This window comes from Lagopus muta, chromosome 17 (genome assembly GCF_023343835.1).
Source record: "Lagopus muta isolate bLagMut1 chromosome 17, bLagMut1 primary, whole genome shotgun sequence".
In the NCBI taxonomy this organism is placed as follows: Eukaryota; Metazoa; Chordata; class Aves; order Galliformes; family Phasianidae; genus Lagopus; species Lagopus muta.
The window spans coordinates 4,417,071-4,433,011 of record NC_064449.1 but is presented as its reverse complement, the minus strand read 5'-3'; the positions used below and the strand labels follow the sequence as shown (position 1 = coordinate 4,433,011).

Below are 15,941 nucleotides of genomic sequence, written 5' to 3'. Positions count from 1 at the left end.
ACAGTGCTGAAGAAAAACAATCTGACTCCCAGCTGGAAAAAAAAAAAGCCGTTCAAATCCTTCTTTTCCAGAAGCCCACTGTACTCATGTGGAGTCAGTGAAATCCAGTTCGAAATCAAGAGATGGGAGAACGTTTCTCTGAAGTAGCAGGCCAACCATTATTTGTCATGTGATGATTACTGAGCATCACTTTGGTTTCACCCTTCCTCCTGCAGCCCTGCTACTGCTGGAAGTTTTAAAGGCTTTTGGCTCATGATTTTCATGTGGCACCCATTAGTCCCTGCCCCTCCAGGAGGGAAAGAGCCTATAATGTCCACATATCACAATGGTTTGGACTTTAAATCAGCTTCTAAACTAATGTCAAGCAAAATCAAAATGGCATTCAGAAGTGAATCATTTAAGCTTCTTAAGCAAAAGCTTTTCTATGTTTTATCTTTTTGAGCTGTGGTGATTCTGTTATTTTCCTGTCATTAGTTCAGCTACCATAGGGTCTTGGATGAGTGGCTTCTTCACTACTGCTTGTTATCTGCTTATTACTTCCCTCATCTGAGGCAAACCCATTTCTTCTCTCTTTATCCTTTTGTAAAGTGTGTATTAGAAGAGTGAATAAAAAATCGGCCCATTCCCAAGCTGGTGTATCTTCACTGATAATAATGTAGTAACATGGATCTAATTGAACTCTCCATCTTTTAGATTCCACATCATGGTTAATAAAACTGTCACAGTAGTTAAAAAGGAAAAAAAAAAGTTCTGACAAAGATTTATTAATTAATTTATGCTTGTGAACAAATGTGTCTGACAGTTGAATGATGAGATTGCCTTATTCTGTACAAAGAGCTGTTTCTGGAAATCTTTCTGCTGTGTTGTCAGCACCTGTAGTACAGAAATTCGGGAATGGATGTCAGTTCACAGACTCTAACCCAGCTATGAGGATGGCTGCATGCCCAGATGAGATGAAGATTCAGATTTCTTCTACTGTTCCTGCTTCTGTATGTTCAGTCTGGCTAGAAATGATCAGGCTGATGCCCGGCACAGGAGGGAGATGCTAGTTCTTACCTTCCCATGTTAGGCTTGCTAGAAGGTTTTATTACCAGAAAAAATAAAATCTCCCTAAACTCAGAGCTATTTCACATTAAAAGCTGGAAGGAAAGAAGCCAGTCAAGCTGAGCTTTCTGTGCCTTTTTTTTTTTTCTTTTTTTTTCTGTCCACGCTGGAAGTTGAGAGAAGTCTCCTTCAAAGGAAAAGAACCTCTCTACTTTATCTGGGGGAAAATGGCAGTTCTGTGGTTACTTTAAAAATTCTGCTTTCTGGCAGGTGAGCAGATACTGACTGGTAGTGGCATTTTGTGCAAAACACTTGCAGATGAGCAGATAATAACAGCAAATGTCATTTTGTGCAGAACACTTATTTTTCAAACTTTTAAATACATATTTATGGATATAAGAAAGACATATAAAATCTTTGTTTTTTTTTCTTTCAAGACTTAATTTCCTCAACTACTGGCAAAAAATAAATACTAAATTTTTTAATCTTCACTTGAATTGTCAAATTCTTCCCAGTCTGATACGCTCATAACTTCTGATGGAAGGTCAAGGTGATACTTCATGCGGTCTGCATGCCATTCTGAGAACCATTTCTCTGTTTCCATTAAAATAGCCCTGGGCAAGGTGAGGACACAGGCAGCCATCCCAGAAATATCATCCTCCAACTGGGGTCCGTCCTCCCAACAGTCTCTCTCTGCATCATAAATGTGGACATAGTCCATGCGGATTCCTCTGTTGTGGGATCTGCCTCCCAGGACGTAGATCCTGTTGTCTAAGACAGCGATACCTGGCTCTCCATGTCCTGCAGGAAGCGGACATACATTTGTCCACTGATCAGTGCTTGGCCTGTAGCAGGCAACCTGTATAAGGTAAAAAATAGATTAGCCAAAATTGAACTTGGATCTTAGTGACAGAGCCTGGCTGGATGGCAAACTACTCATGCAGCCACACCATACCACCAGTCCTTCGATGGGCACTGATAACGCAGAGCACGTTTCCCATGCAGTAGAAGTACAATGCTCAGTAGGACTGTGCATATTTGCCATATAACTCAATCACAACGTCTGACCCAGCTGTTGTGCTAACAGCTGTATGTCATTCAAAAAAACAGATACAGAAGTGTGAGATGGGGACATGTTAATATGAGCTCAGACACAGCACACCTGTTTGCAATAGGAACAATGTGCTGCATCACACAAACATGACAAACCTGCTAACCATCTCTGCACCATGTGCTGGAAAGTTTTAGATTGCAGTGGGTAGCTACTCTACTAACTCCACTTATTTTTAAGCATCTTCTTGTAACTCAAACTTCAGCTTGAATTTTGCTATCTTCATTGGCTTTAACAAAGCAATTACTTTTTTTTTTTTGTCTTTTTTCATGTCTTTAGCAGTTATAGAAGTCAGAGTAAGACACAAGAAAATTCTCCATTCATCACTGCCCATCAGGTACTGTATATTTTATTGCATTATACAATTGCCATCCAATCCACTCATTGTGCTTTCCAACGTATCCTTAACAAATCCTGTCCTGCAATTGTACACTGCTAATTCCAAGGTTCTTAACTTAGGAAAAAATGCATATGAGAAGGCAATTAAAGGAAACTCAGCTGATGTGCTACTTAGGGGCTATATGCATGGGAGTGAATGTCATTCAGCAAAGATATTTTAAAATTTACATGAATCTCAAATGCTACAGCTTTAATGCTTAGACAGTGCATTCAAGACAGCAGCAATAAATCATGGCAAGTTCTGCAATTAAGTGGAAGAGAGCTGATGCTAGAGAGTTTTACTTGCGTACTTAGGAGGAGAAAGACATCAGTGTGAAAGCATCTATAAGAAACAGACTCTTCCAGGGCATAGGTATGATAAGATCTCACCTGGTGAACATCCCTTCTGTATCCAGAATCATTGTTGCTTCCTCCAATTACATAGAGCTTTCCCAGCAGTGCAGCCATCCCATGCCAAGCACGTCTCTCTGGACCATCTGCTAAAACTTCCCAGCGGTCAGTCTTTGGATCGTAACATTGCAGCTCCTTCAGATAATCTTCTCCTCTCCTCCCACAGGTAATATACATCTTCCCATCCAGTGCTGCTCCAGCGTGTGCATATACCTGCATCACCACGTGGGAAAGCAAGAGTTGGAGGTCTGTGTTTATGTATTTCTCCCAGCTTCAAAGTATGGAATAGACATTAAAGAAGTGACATTCTTCATGACATACGCAGATATTAACATTTGAAAGGATTTTCTATTTTTTTTACAGACAACTCCTTTCAAGGTGATTATGTTGAAAGTGTGAATTTCTAAATTAATTACCCCAGAATTTCCAAAACTTCCAGAACTACACTGGGTTGTCATTTCTTACTATTTCTTTATTAGAAACTCATCCATATAGTTACATTTCTCCCTTGCCTACTTGGAAGTCCATGAGCTAAATAGTATACAGAAAATGATGTACCCTCACTCAGAGGGTGGTCAGGCACTGGAACAGCCTGCTCAGAGAAGTTGTGGATGCTCCATCCCTGGAGGCTGGATAGGGTCTGGGCAACCTGATCTAGTATCTGATCTAGTGCCTGATTTAGTGGTTGGCAAGCCTGCCCACGGCAGGGGGTGTTGGAACTAGATGATCTTTAAGATCCCTTGAACCTGAGCCATTCTGTGATCCTATGGTATCTTCCTAGTATTTGATGATTTCTTCTAATTGGGAATAAAGCATGCTTATCAGGACTGTAGATAAGAAGCTTATACTACTCATGGTTTACCTACCCCAGGAGGAATGGGGAGTTCCCTGACTTACATGTTCAATTTGAAATGGTTTTAAGGATTAATACAACAGAGGTGCAGGGGAAAGCAGGGAGAAAACAAGAAAAATAAGCATTAAACCTCAAAATTAAAGTTCTACATTATTATTATTCTTTACTGGTATGTTTATCTCAAATACATAAGTAGTTTCCCATGTGAGTATCAGCAAAATGAAAGCTATGCATGAGAAAATCACCTAAAAAGATGAAATTAGGAACTGGGGAACTGTATCAGTGTGTGTGGCTAACGCACTCCTTACCTCCTTCTTCAGAGGTGTCACATATTCCCAAGTGTTGCTTTTAGGGTCATACCTCTCCACTTCTCTCAGGTCTTCATGGTAATCTCGGCCTGCGACGGCGTATATATAATTGTCCACAACACAAACACTGAGGTCAGCATGCTCTTGCTGTAGGGACTGGATCTGGAACCATTTGTTGTGTCGTGGGTCATACCTTATAAAAGAATGGGATCAAAGGAAGTGATTCATACATTCACAGAATCATTGCTGGAATACAAGACAGCACCACACATGGGGTTATTGTACTGTCTTTGGTTGAAATTAAATTCAGCTGTAAGTGGAGTGAAATACAGCCTTGTCAGCATCTTATTATTAGCAAAGTTCTTTTTGTCTATTTTTAGAAGATGTGTTTCAGCTGATACAATCATGCTATAAAAGCCTAGGTTTTCTATTGTCTTATACGTGCCTTCAGATTATGCATCAAAATCTGTTAGCATAAAGCTATTCTACAAGGTAAAACATTCTAACAGTAGCACAGACTGAATCTGGATCTTCAAGACATCAAGAGGGTGCATAAGCATTTTGTGGCTTCTTTGACTCTTTTTTTCCAACATATGTGCTGCTTCAAGTAAGCCTCATGATTAATTTTCAGATATAAGGATCTATCCAATCTGGAAATTGTAGTTACAGTGACAGCTGATGGTGAAGGGAAGATGTGCGTGGCATGAAATCAGGGCAATTCCACTGTAACTAGTAAAGATAAGATGATTACATTATAAAATCAAAAGGGTTTATATCTGTTTTTGCAATGTAATGGGCATCAAGATCTAAAACTGTTCCTTTCTCCAGTGCATTTTTTTCTGGCACAGAACTGAAGACAACCCTGGAATGCTGCTACTGTGCATGCATTTTCTCAGTAATCAACTAATAGCAGCATTTTACTAACAAATCCTTTCTGGTGGCTAAATCCCTTTGCACAGGGATGAGAACTGCACACAGAGGACTTTTGGAAAATCTCATTTCAAGAGCATCTAGACAGTCTAGGATTCTGGAAACTTCTAGTTCATTACCATTTCCAAACCTTTAATACTTCACTCCCTCCAACAAAGAAGAGAAGGCTGTAATACTCCTGAATAAGCAGCTGTTTCTACGCAGTCAGGAGTGGCATTGCTGGAAGCTTTCTGTTGCTATGATGCTAATTTCCTTATTTCTCATTATTTCTTTCAGTGAGAGGCTCCTATCTTTTTTGCCAGCAAGCATACAGACTGCACTAAAGGCTTACTGACTCAGAGATGGGCAATGGGGTGGAAATGAGAATAGTAGCAGGATTATCCTTATCTTACCTCCAACACCTCGACTCTGCTCGAAAACCACTTACATTGTTGTCTCCGCCAATTAAATATACAAAATTATTGAGAACAGCAATCCCCTGGTTGGACATTCTGGGGGCTAGTGCAGCTGTAAAGTGCCTCCACTCTCCCAACAGGGGGTTCAGATACTTGGCTTGATCACTGAGAACAATGGATGGAGTAGAATGCATCCCTCCAAATCCCACTACACACTGGAACTCTGATCTCAGCTGTGTCTGGGAGCTCTGGAGCATTGGCTGAAGACATTCATTCTTGTGGTACATTAGTGCATCTGCGACTGTATCTTTTAAAGGACATGGACTTAATTTGTCATGAAGCCTTTGCAGGATCTGGGGTTCCATCAGAGGAAATCGAACTGTCTCAAGTAGCTTAAGGGGCTCCATCAGGGAGACCTGATCTGTCTCCAGTTGCTCTGGAGAATAATGATAAAAAAGTGCACCGTCATAAACTTCAAATTCATAGTTAACCTCCAAACGGTTGCTACTGAGCAGGGAGTAGACCTTCTGCAGGGGTAGCTGGCGGTATGCTTGTGTCCTTGAGAAAGCTGCAAAGTTCTTCAAAATGTAGGAGTCCAGCTGATCGCTCAAATGTCTCAAGTCATAATGGTCAGCTAGTTTGTATACATCCAGGATGTTCTCTTCATCTACCCAGGACATTAGAAAATCACAACAGAACTTAATGACTTCTGGAATCTGCAAGAGAGAGAAATCTTTTATTTCATACAGCATTTGCCTTACGTTCCAAGATACAGATGACAGAAGCATAGAACTTCCAAGCTTTGGAAGCTTCCAAAAACTGTAAAAAAGTTGTTGACAAGAAAATTGCTCTTCTCACAATCTGACTGCCATGTTCACCTTTTTCCAGAGAAAAATCACAACTCAACTTGGGGATGCAGATGAATATAACCCAGATCTTCTAGCCACACTATACTGCAAGCCTTTGAGTTTTGCTTCTCGTGTAGCAGCAATGCATCTTCTGGGACACATGGGATACTGAACAGCCAGGCTGCCTCATTTGTTAACATGAGAGATGAAGGCTGCCTGGGAGGCAGTCATGGAAACAAAAGGCAGAAAGGACATGGCAACAGATGCTCCCTCAGTTGCTCTCTCAGAGCACTACAGACACGCTATATCACAGATTGTAACTATAACAAAAATATCTGCATCACTCAAGTGCATAAAAAGCCATTTGAGAACATTAGCATTTAGTGTCGTCTTCTGAGTACTATCTGAAGTTGTATCTGGCAGGAAGACAACTGGCAAAGTAACAACTGATCAAGAGTCCCTCCACTAACAAACTGGTGCTAAGTGTGTAGCCAACCAAAGCACCCAGAAAGTTTAAGGTTAGTACCAAATCCTGTGCAGCAATTAGCTGCAGGGAAAATTAGAGAAAAAGAACTGCCTTGAAAGCAAAAGGCACTTTGTGCAGAAACCATGGTGGTAGTGATGAGGTCAGGTAAGGTTACATGCCTGTGGACTCAATCTGGGGTAGATCTTGGCAGGTTTAAGAGGAGCACACCTTGTCCTTTATCATAGGTGAGCAGTATTCTATTCTAGGGAAGCTTTTATATGCTGATCAGTGAAAGTGAGTGCTTCATAAAATAATCTTTTAGACAAAATGATGATGAAACCATAGCACAGATCAGACATGCAAGCACTGGTTTATTGTTCCAGCCCTTCCAATGGTTACTGTATCCCAAAGAAATTCTTTTCATTGGAATCATGCTCTGTTTCACTCCCTAGCCCTCCAGCCATGTTTTCTGTTTCTTTCATTCTTTTGTTTCTTGCTTCTTTTTCATCATACCTCCCAGCACCTCACCTGAAGCTGACAGGCTGCAGCTAAGGTTTCCTGTACACTGCTGACACTGAGTTCCAGCTCAGAAGTATAAATGAAATTCAAGATTTTACACATTGCGTTGTAGGAGATTCCATGAATATGAACTTCTTCTTGTTCCATCTCTCTCAGTCCTCCTGCAAACATTCCTCTGTAAAAAAAAACTGTGTTCAGTTTACTTATCTTATGCTATCCTGAGAACATAACAAAATATTCAAAAAGATAAATCCTAGTCAGATACTTCTTTGGGATTACCTCTTTTCTAAGCCGATGATACAAAAAGCACAGACTTCCAGGACCTAAGAAAGGAATACCTCTCATTCTGAAGGAAAACAGTGGGGACTACCTGAAAGGTGTAATTCACAGTGGAAGGATTTAAGTACAGACTCAGTACATAGGGATAGGCAGTGGGTGAAGGCAGATACTCCAGGGATGGGGGAAGAGAAAAACAGGAACTTGAGTTTTTTTAAGCTAAAGCAGTTCTTCCAGATTTGTCTGGACTGCCTTTGGATTTATTTGTTCACAAAAATAGAGTGAGTTATCTTCTCCCCTTTACATACCTCCAAGGCTGTGAATGTAGTGAAGGTAAGCTCACAGTGCACTAACATGAGCTTTATTTCTACAGACACATAACAGAAGGCTGAATAAAGCCATTCGTAGCATTCTGAAACCCATTCAGCTCTACCTTGTGGATCTAATTCTACATCAGGAGGCAGTGTGCGCAGTGTGCTAACAGAAGATTTGGAAGTTGCAATGCTGCTTTACGCTCATACACATGCTTGTTACTGCTGTACTGAAAGCATACCTGAAATAGTCACAAGATGCAGCTAGCAGTATCCGATGAGCCTCAATAGGTTTCTCTTCCACTACAAGAACTACATCAAAGAGGATGCTGCTGTCTCGGAGAGATACCAAGCCACTGAGCAAAGCCTGAGAGTGCTCCGCACTGCGGTATGTGTTGCTGGTGCGCTGCTGAAGGGAGGACTCGAGTTGAGCTTTGTGTGGCTGAGTCAGCTCCTGATCCTCCGCCATCCCAGGCAGAAATGTTCAGCCAAAAGCTGCAGCAGAATGAAATCTGTGAGACAACAGAATCAGCAAAGGTTTGTGTCTTTTGCTTACAAACGGTCCTCTGACTCATCTATCACAGTAAATAAATCAAACCAACTCTTCAGTCAAAGGAGAACCATCAAAAACAATTCTACCCAAGAGAAATTATCCCAAATGATATGGAAAATAGGCAGGGATATATCAGCTTGTCAACCTGGCAAAACATGGCATTACTAACGATTTTTTGACTCCTGGTTTTCCAGTCCAAAAGTATGCTGCATGTGGGGATGTACACGTATTTTCACTTCCCAACCTATTGCCAAACCCCTTGTTTCCTTTGCATTTCTATGATGTCTGTAACAAACAGCAGATCTCTCACAATTTTTCCCAAATTCCACATTGCCTAATATCCTCAAATAACTTTGTTGTAAAAAACAAACCTGCACCTTCGGTCTTTTGCTTGATATTATACCACAGAATCTGAAAGCTTTATTCTCTCCTGTTTTATGCTTTATCTTCCTTAGCTGAGCACATTTCCAGTCTATACAATACCATCTGAGACTACAGGCTTTGCAGTGAGCCTCTTTACTGTGCTGACTTCAAGCTAGCATGTACAACTCCTTTTGACTTCACTGTGGGTCTCTGCAGAGGGGATATTTCCTTTGGTGTAGGCACTGTTGAGGGCTATCCCATACATCTTTGTACTGCTGCCACTGACGCTACAGGAAGATCCTTACAGCATATGGGGAAATGCCTGTAAAAAGCTAGCTGGAAGTTATTGTTTCATGCCCATAGTTAAGCTCTCAAAATCTCCTAATTCCTTTGTTAGCATCCTGTAATTTACCCTTTCTATTGTCTTTGAAGAATGTGAGAAGTTGCAGCAGTTAGATCTGATGGGCTATGCCTAGTTGTCAGAGCAGACACTCAAAAAAACACATTAGCAAAAGGAAATGCCTTAGCTGACATGGCTGCTTAAGGCACAGTTATAACAGCCTCTCCTGCAGTGGCTCTGGGAAATAGCTTAGGGTGTGAGGAACAGTCACAAGGAACCATCAGCAGTCAGAAAAGCAAAAGCAGAACAAATCCAAACAACCAGTGAAGAGATGAAACCACTGCTAATTGTACCAGCCATAGACAGGGAATGTCATGTTAGGAATCTCCCAAAGTACTGCAAGGTATTCTGTGTGTGGTCAGTGAGGAAGAAGCTATCTGGATGGCACTAAGAAATATGGAAACAGTTATTGCACTGCCTAAGGAAGTCACCTTATGCTGTCCAAAACAAAAGGAAGCGAGGTGCCACTGCTTCCTGGGTGGGATGGAACAAAATTGCAAATGTATATTAATGGCTGTCTGCTCTTTGCCAGCAAAACCAGGGCAACGAGCTCAGAAGAAAGCCCTGATGAGACTGCCTTCTAGGAAGCACATTCAGGTCGATTATACAGGGAAGCTATCCATCATCAGCTGAAGAGATGAATAATGGATTCTTTTTCATGACAGGTAGATGTTTTTCCTAGAAATAAGATGACTGCCTTTGAAGCAGACAAAACATTACTGTATCATTTTATTTGCTCCTGGGAAATACGAGTGATAGATTGAGGCAAGGCAGATAATATTAAAAGAAAAGGCAAGTGAAGGAGTGAGCATTACTAGGTGTTGATCAGAAATTCACTAAGAGAATAAATACAGCAAAAACAAATTAGGCTAAGATACTGTCCAAATGAGGAACAAATTCAAACAAACCACTTGTACAGAGTTGATGTGTTTTAATGTGGTTAATGCTCAAAAAAAATGTACCTTTTCAACAAATTAGGGAGTTGTATCAAAGTGAGCCTCTAAAGAGTGAAATAATTGCAACAAAAAGCAGAAGTACATGTAATAAGTGAGCTGTTTTCTGAATTGTTAGACTTTTATTGGGTAGAGAAAACAGCATGACCTTTGATGCAGCCTAAGTGTGTGTCAGTTGTAGGTGGAAGTGAGGCTAGAGAAGAAGTGTGATGTGCTACAGCTAAACTGGATGTTGCTTCTGCACAACAAATTTTAGCAAAGGCACGTGTTGTAGAAGTAGCTTAATTATATATTAATATATATCACATTATTTCCATGGATTGTTGCCTACTTGCCATTGAACAGTGAGTGGGGGATGAGCAGAAGGAATCACTTAGCTGATGTACTGAGTGCCCTCAGCTGTATAAGAGGCAGCTTATACAGCTGGGATTGGGTGGGTACAGCTGTGGAAAGTGGTTGCTTGAGTGAGGGTAGGGGAAAATTGGGTTGGTGTTCTGGTTTTCTGAACTAAGTGCAGTGCTCTTGGTTAACTGATAATGTTCTGTATGTCTCTACTGCGTTAAATATAGACTATGAAGTTGCTACAGAGGGGTATCACGTTAGCACAACAGTGTCTTGCTTTGCAGGCTATGTGGTCTAACTGCAGTTTTTCTCTAGTGTGTCTTGTGCCTTTGTTACTGCCTAAAATCTGATAGCCCAGCAGTGGAAGTGTGCTATTGCATGTGCAGTGTAACAGCTGGGTGCAGGGAATCACTGCTAATATATCTAGGAATACTTGTGCCTTGTCAGCATCTGTCAATCTTAAAAATGACAAGGGGCTTTATTGTAACTGTACGTTATCTAACCCCATCTCAAATCTGCATTTTGCTCAGTCTTCCCTGTAGAGGGAGGAATAAAAGGGCTAAATGTAGTACAAAGGGTACAGCTGTGAATGAAAGTACAGAACAGACTTGTTCAATTTCCTGCATGCTGCAGAAAACCTTCTATTTACTATTTTTTCTTCCTGTCCATGCATGAACTTTGTTATCTTGTAAGCCATTTTCATAGGCTAGTATATCCACCCTTGTCAGTGAAGGAGCTGTAGGCAGGCCTTTCCTTGCCATTACAGTCCCTTGAACCATGCAGCTGAGTCTCTTCTGTTGTGGGTCTCTCTAGCATCAGCTTCTTGAGAGCAGAATGTTCTTGTGGCATTTCTGTTCTACTTTTCTTACTGAGAAACTCGGTCCATGACTGAGTAACGTTCCTAGAAATTTAGGGGTTTTTTCCTTTTTTTTTTTTTCCTTATTGATGTTGGGCAGCTGTTAACTGTGTGATTCAGGAGCTGAGAACTGCAGAACTGACCTTCAAGTGGAAGAGATGAATTCTTTAACAGCAGCAACGACAAAAAGCGTCTTCTCACATGCTGTGGGATTCTGTCTCCAGAAACAAGGGAAGGCAAGTCCTGTGCTAACTCTTGTTCTAAGCGCCTTAAAACTGTAGATAAAATCAGCCTAGGGACTTTCTTAGCTGGCTGCATAAAGTCCTACAGATAGGTTGTTTTGTATTCATCTTTCAAAGTTAGTGGTTAGTGGACTGAGTAATATTGGGGTATTACAACTGAATATCTAGTGCATAAAGAGAAAAGAGATATATGAGGTTAGTAATTGCATGTGCACTTGTACAGACAATGCTAATGTGGGAAGACACATTCTGCTTGGTCACTTCACATCAAGAAGATATAAGAATAAATACAATCACCCCCCCAAAAAACTAAACTCAAAATCTTCAGAGCTATCTAGCACAACACAAATGCTCTTACTCAATAGGCTGAAATTTTCTCTATTTTGTGCCTGGATTCTATTTAGAAACCATGAGAAAGCATCTGTGTCTTGCAACCATAGAGACAGAGGAAGCATCTGAAGGAAATGAGTATTTCCTATACTATGTTCAAAGTTCATTTTATTATTGGTTATCTCTTGAAACAAGCTGTGGGTGCACTGGAAGCTAAATATTTTAGAGGCTTGCTGATAGCTCTGTGATCATCTTGTATTCAATCTTCATTATCACAGAATGTTTCTGCAGAACATTTGCATGGAAGAAAAAATAATTATTCAACTAAAGTAACTGTTTATCAATGTATGAAAAGAACTGTGGCTTGGTGTTTTAACAAAATCCTCTTCCTGATCAATGACAATACTTGCCTTTATGCTAAAGGTATGCAGCCTATGAGGGAGGAACTTGGCAGTGGGACAGGAAGAGTTGAGGGAACATATTGTAGCTTGATCATTCAAATAGCAAAATGGTGAGACTGGGATGCTGGCTTGCTCTTGTGCTCACTGAAAAACTTCATCTGTTTAAGAACACAGGGTACAGGAGTGGGGTAGCTCAACTAGAATGGGGAAAGGGAAAATTAAAGGTATGCTAAAATAGGTGTGGTATGGGACTTTAACACCAAGATGTTTGTGTACTGCTCCACTGAAGACCAACCTGAGGAGTGGCAATTTATCAGCTTACAGTATATGCTTCCTGAGACTGAGAACAAAGTCCTGCTGTCCTGCTTTCCTACAAAATAATCTGTGTTGTACCTTCCAGCAGCTGGGTCTGGGCATGTCCTGGGTACATCCTGATGTCAGTATAGGTATATTCAGCCTTTACACTTTGCTGAGATATGCAGCGATCACATGCTTTAAACAGACTGTTGATGATTCAGTGTGTTGAAACCTATTATTGATATTGCATGGTACAACAGAGCCCTGGATTCTGTGACTAGCATCCAAGTTGCACAGTGATGCCTACCAGTGTGTGCTGGGGGTGGTGGGCTGTTCTGAGAGCTTGGTTACAGGAGGGGGAGTAACCAAGTTAGTTCCTATGGAAACTCAGACATTTTTGTATCAAATTGCTTCTGGCTGTCAGTTACATCTCTGTATATGAGGAGGTATCTTACGCAGATCATGATATTTTCTTCTGCATCAGCTGTGCCCAAAATAAACTAGGACTTGCTGGTGTCGGGTATCCTAATGCTGTTTAGCTTGCTGCCATATGGACAGGTGGTTCAAGCCTGGTGGGGGTCCAACACTTTCTTAAAACTGTGGAATAATTCAGGCTGGAGAGAACCTTGGGAGGTCTCTAGTCCAGTCTCCTGCTCAAAGCAGAGAGAACTTAAAAATGAGGTTGGGATGCTGATAGCTGTGTCTCGTCAAGTGCAGAATATCCATCCTTTGTGATATTTGGAAAACTGAGTGCTTGACCAGCAGGCTTGTTTTCTTTTTTATCCTGTCTGAATTCTGTTCCTGCAGTTTATGGGATTTGCCCTTTCATCTTCACCTTGTACATCGTAGGGAATGTAACAGCCATGCCCTAAGGCTTCCCACACCTCCATGTCTCCCAAGGGAGTAGGAAGAATTAGGATCTAAGCCAGCCTTCAGCTGACAGCCTGATATGAGACAGCAAGATACAAGACTAGAACAAAATGCTAGTTATGCTGACTCTCAGGGGTTGCAAATGTGAATAGGCAGAACCTGGCGAGGTACCAGAATTCAGCAGGGCAGAGGGCAAGCAAACAAATAAATCAACTAGTCAGGGAGCGTGTAGAGTGGGGAGGCAGCTGGGTGCCTGCCAAAATAGCTGAGAAAACAGATGTAATGCCACAAACAATGTAAACTGAAAAGCAAAACTATTGTTCAGCATAACTAGAGTGCAAATACTGGAATGATTTACCAACTATACCATGATTTGCAATGGGCACTTGTAAGTTTGCTATGTAAGAATGTGAGTATACCATTTTGTGTAGACAGAATTAAGTTAGCTGCATGGCTTTTGAAGAAAATTGAAAGAGAGGAGGTATGAAAGAAAAGCAAGCTTTGTGCAGCAGGGCTTCTTTCAGAATTATCCCTCTGTGCAGTCACAACTGTGCGAAAAAAATATATATCTTCCTCAAGTACCTTTTAACTTAGGGAACCTTCTACAAGTAGGGGAAATAACCCAAACAATTCCTTTAGCCTAAGGTCCTCACAAAAAGAAACAATGGTACCTGGAACCACATGGCATCTGATTTAGTTCTGAGCACTCAGTGATGGGAGTTACGTTTTTGCTAGGCCTACACGCCATCTTCTCTAAGTTACCAATGCAGACATGCAAGCACATCCCTCCAAGCTGAATTTCTGAGTCATGTTCAGTTTCTAGCATTAGTAGTATATTTGAAGTGTGGGAGGGAACCTAAAGGTGTGATTTGGGAAACAGCTTCTGCAAATGATGCTGTCTCACAAATGTTGGTATTCATTCCTTTCAGAAACAAAAGTTTGGGTTTTTTTTCCTCCCCATGCTGCCTTTTACAATGTATTTCTAAGACACCCTGAGACTAAAACATCTTATTTAACATAGATATGGCAAAACTTCCATGAAATCTATCCATATTTAGGCACACAAATATTTTAAAAGATTTTTTTTTTTTCCCCTGAAAGCAGGATAACCTAAAGAGCTGCCTAACTTGAATATTTTCTATGACTTTGCATTACTCACAAACTGATCATGTCTTTCTTGTAGCCTGCCCAAATTCATGGAGCTGTGAAGTCTTCTGATGGGTATTTTTGGGAGGTGGCCTGTGGCCCTAATAACTACGGAAGGGAAGTTGCAGTAAGGGAAACAAATTCAATACAGTGCTATCCCATACAATGAGATAACAATCTCAATACAATGCTTTCTCCAGAGACTTCAACATTTCCTTCTCTCTACTTTCTGGTTTGGACAGAGCTGCTGTTGTGTTTGGAGGAGGAACAGCTATGTTTAGACAGCATGTACCTGCCCATCCTCAAACCTACGTTAAGGCTTCAGCTTTCTCCAGTCTGAGGATGGAGTGCGGTCCTCAATGTTTAGCTCTACATCTACAGAGATCTGTCAACCTTCCATAGAACCAGGCATAGTTACTATGCCAAAACGCAGCTTATCAGTTAGCCAGTGGTACGTGCTATGGGACTCTCAAGCGAGCTGGCAAGGCTGCTTTGTTCAACTACTTTAGTCACATCATGCATTTTTAATTACCTAAAGTACACGGAAGAAAAAACGTTAAAGAAGTAATTAGTTCTTTGCCAAATACAATTAAGTGACCGGGTGGAGAGCAGAGGGCACTTCCAACACATTCCAGTTCTGCTTTCTGTTTTAAACAGGAATTCATTTGCACTGCTCACCATGTTTGCTTGTTTCTTTCCTGCAAGGACCTGCGTTGTTTGGCTGTTATTTCCCCCTGTCACTCACATACTTGAACGCCAGGAAAACAGAACGCGCAGTTTTCTCTGCAGGAGATGCTACCCGCAGCTCACATTTCGCTTTGATTCTCCCCCAGCCGTGTGACGGCGGAGTGAAGGACAGTTCAAGCACAGCTCTGCTTTTGCTTTCCCTTTCCCTGCCGACACCGCCTTCGGGCCCGACCCGCACCCCCGGCTCGCTCACCCCACATACCCCGCGGGGCTGGGACGAGCCGGCCCCCCAGCCCGCGCCCGGCCCCCCCGCGCCCCTTCCTCCAGAGTCAGCTCGGCTCAGCCCGGCGCCGCCCCCTCCCCCTCCGCCCCACCGCTTACCGAGAGCGGCGGCGGCGGCCTCCGCCTGCGGCTTCCGCCTTCATGCGCCCCGGAACCGCGGCGCCCCCGCCTGACGCGCCCGCTCGCCGGGGGAGGGGCGGATGGCGGCTGAAGCCGGGCGTGGCGGGCGGGACCCGGGACACCCGCCGGCACGGCGGCGTCCCCGGGCAGCGGCACTCGGGACCGCCGCCTGCGCAGTGCGGTTGTGCGCTGAGCGGGGCCGGCCGGGCCGTTCCCGCAGACGGGTTGCGTGGAAGGGGACTACAAATC

At 42.3% G+C, this 15,941-nt stretch overlaps 1 protein-coding gene across 2 annotated transcripts; it reads right to left on the bottom strand.

The window, feature by feature from the left end:
• Positions 1-1,169: 1,169 nt before the first annotated feature.
• On the bottom strand, positions 1,170-15,865 carry KLHL22 (kelch like family member 22). 2 transcript variants are annotated; one of them, XM_048963636.1, is made up of 7 exons: positions 15,672-15,865; positions 8,093-8,345; positions 7,273-7,438; positions 5,428-6,146; positions 4,106-4,298; positions 2,924-3,157; positions 1,170-1,903 (listed from the first exon to the last, which is right to left on the bottom strand). In XM_048963636.1, the coding sequence occupies exons 2-7, from the start codon at positions 8,317-8,319 to the stop codon at positions 1,526-1,528; spliced, it is 1,917 nt and encodes a 638-aa protein (XP_048819593.1). In that variant the 5' UTR covers positions 8,320-8,345; positions 15,672-15,865; the 3' UTR covers positions 1,170-1,525. The 2 variants fall into 2 exon arrangements, with proteins under 2 accessions (XP_048819593.1, XP_048819592.1); XM_048963635.1 differs by having other exon boundaries at positions 8,093-8,362; positions 15,672-15,864.
• Positions 15,866-15,941: the final 76 nt, after the last annotated feature.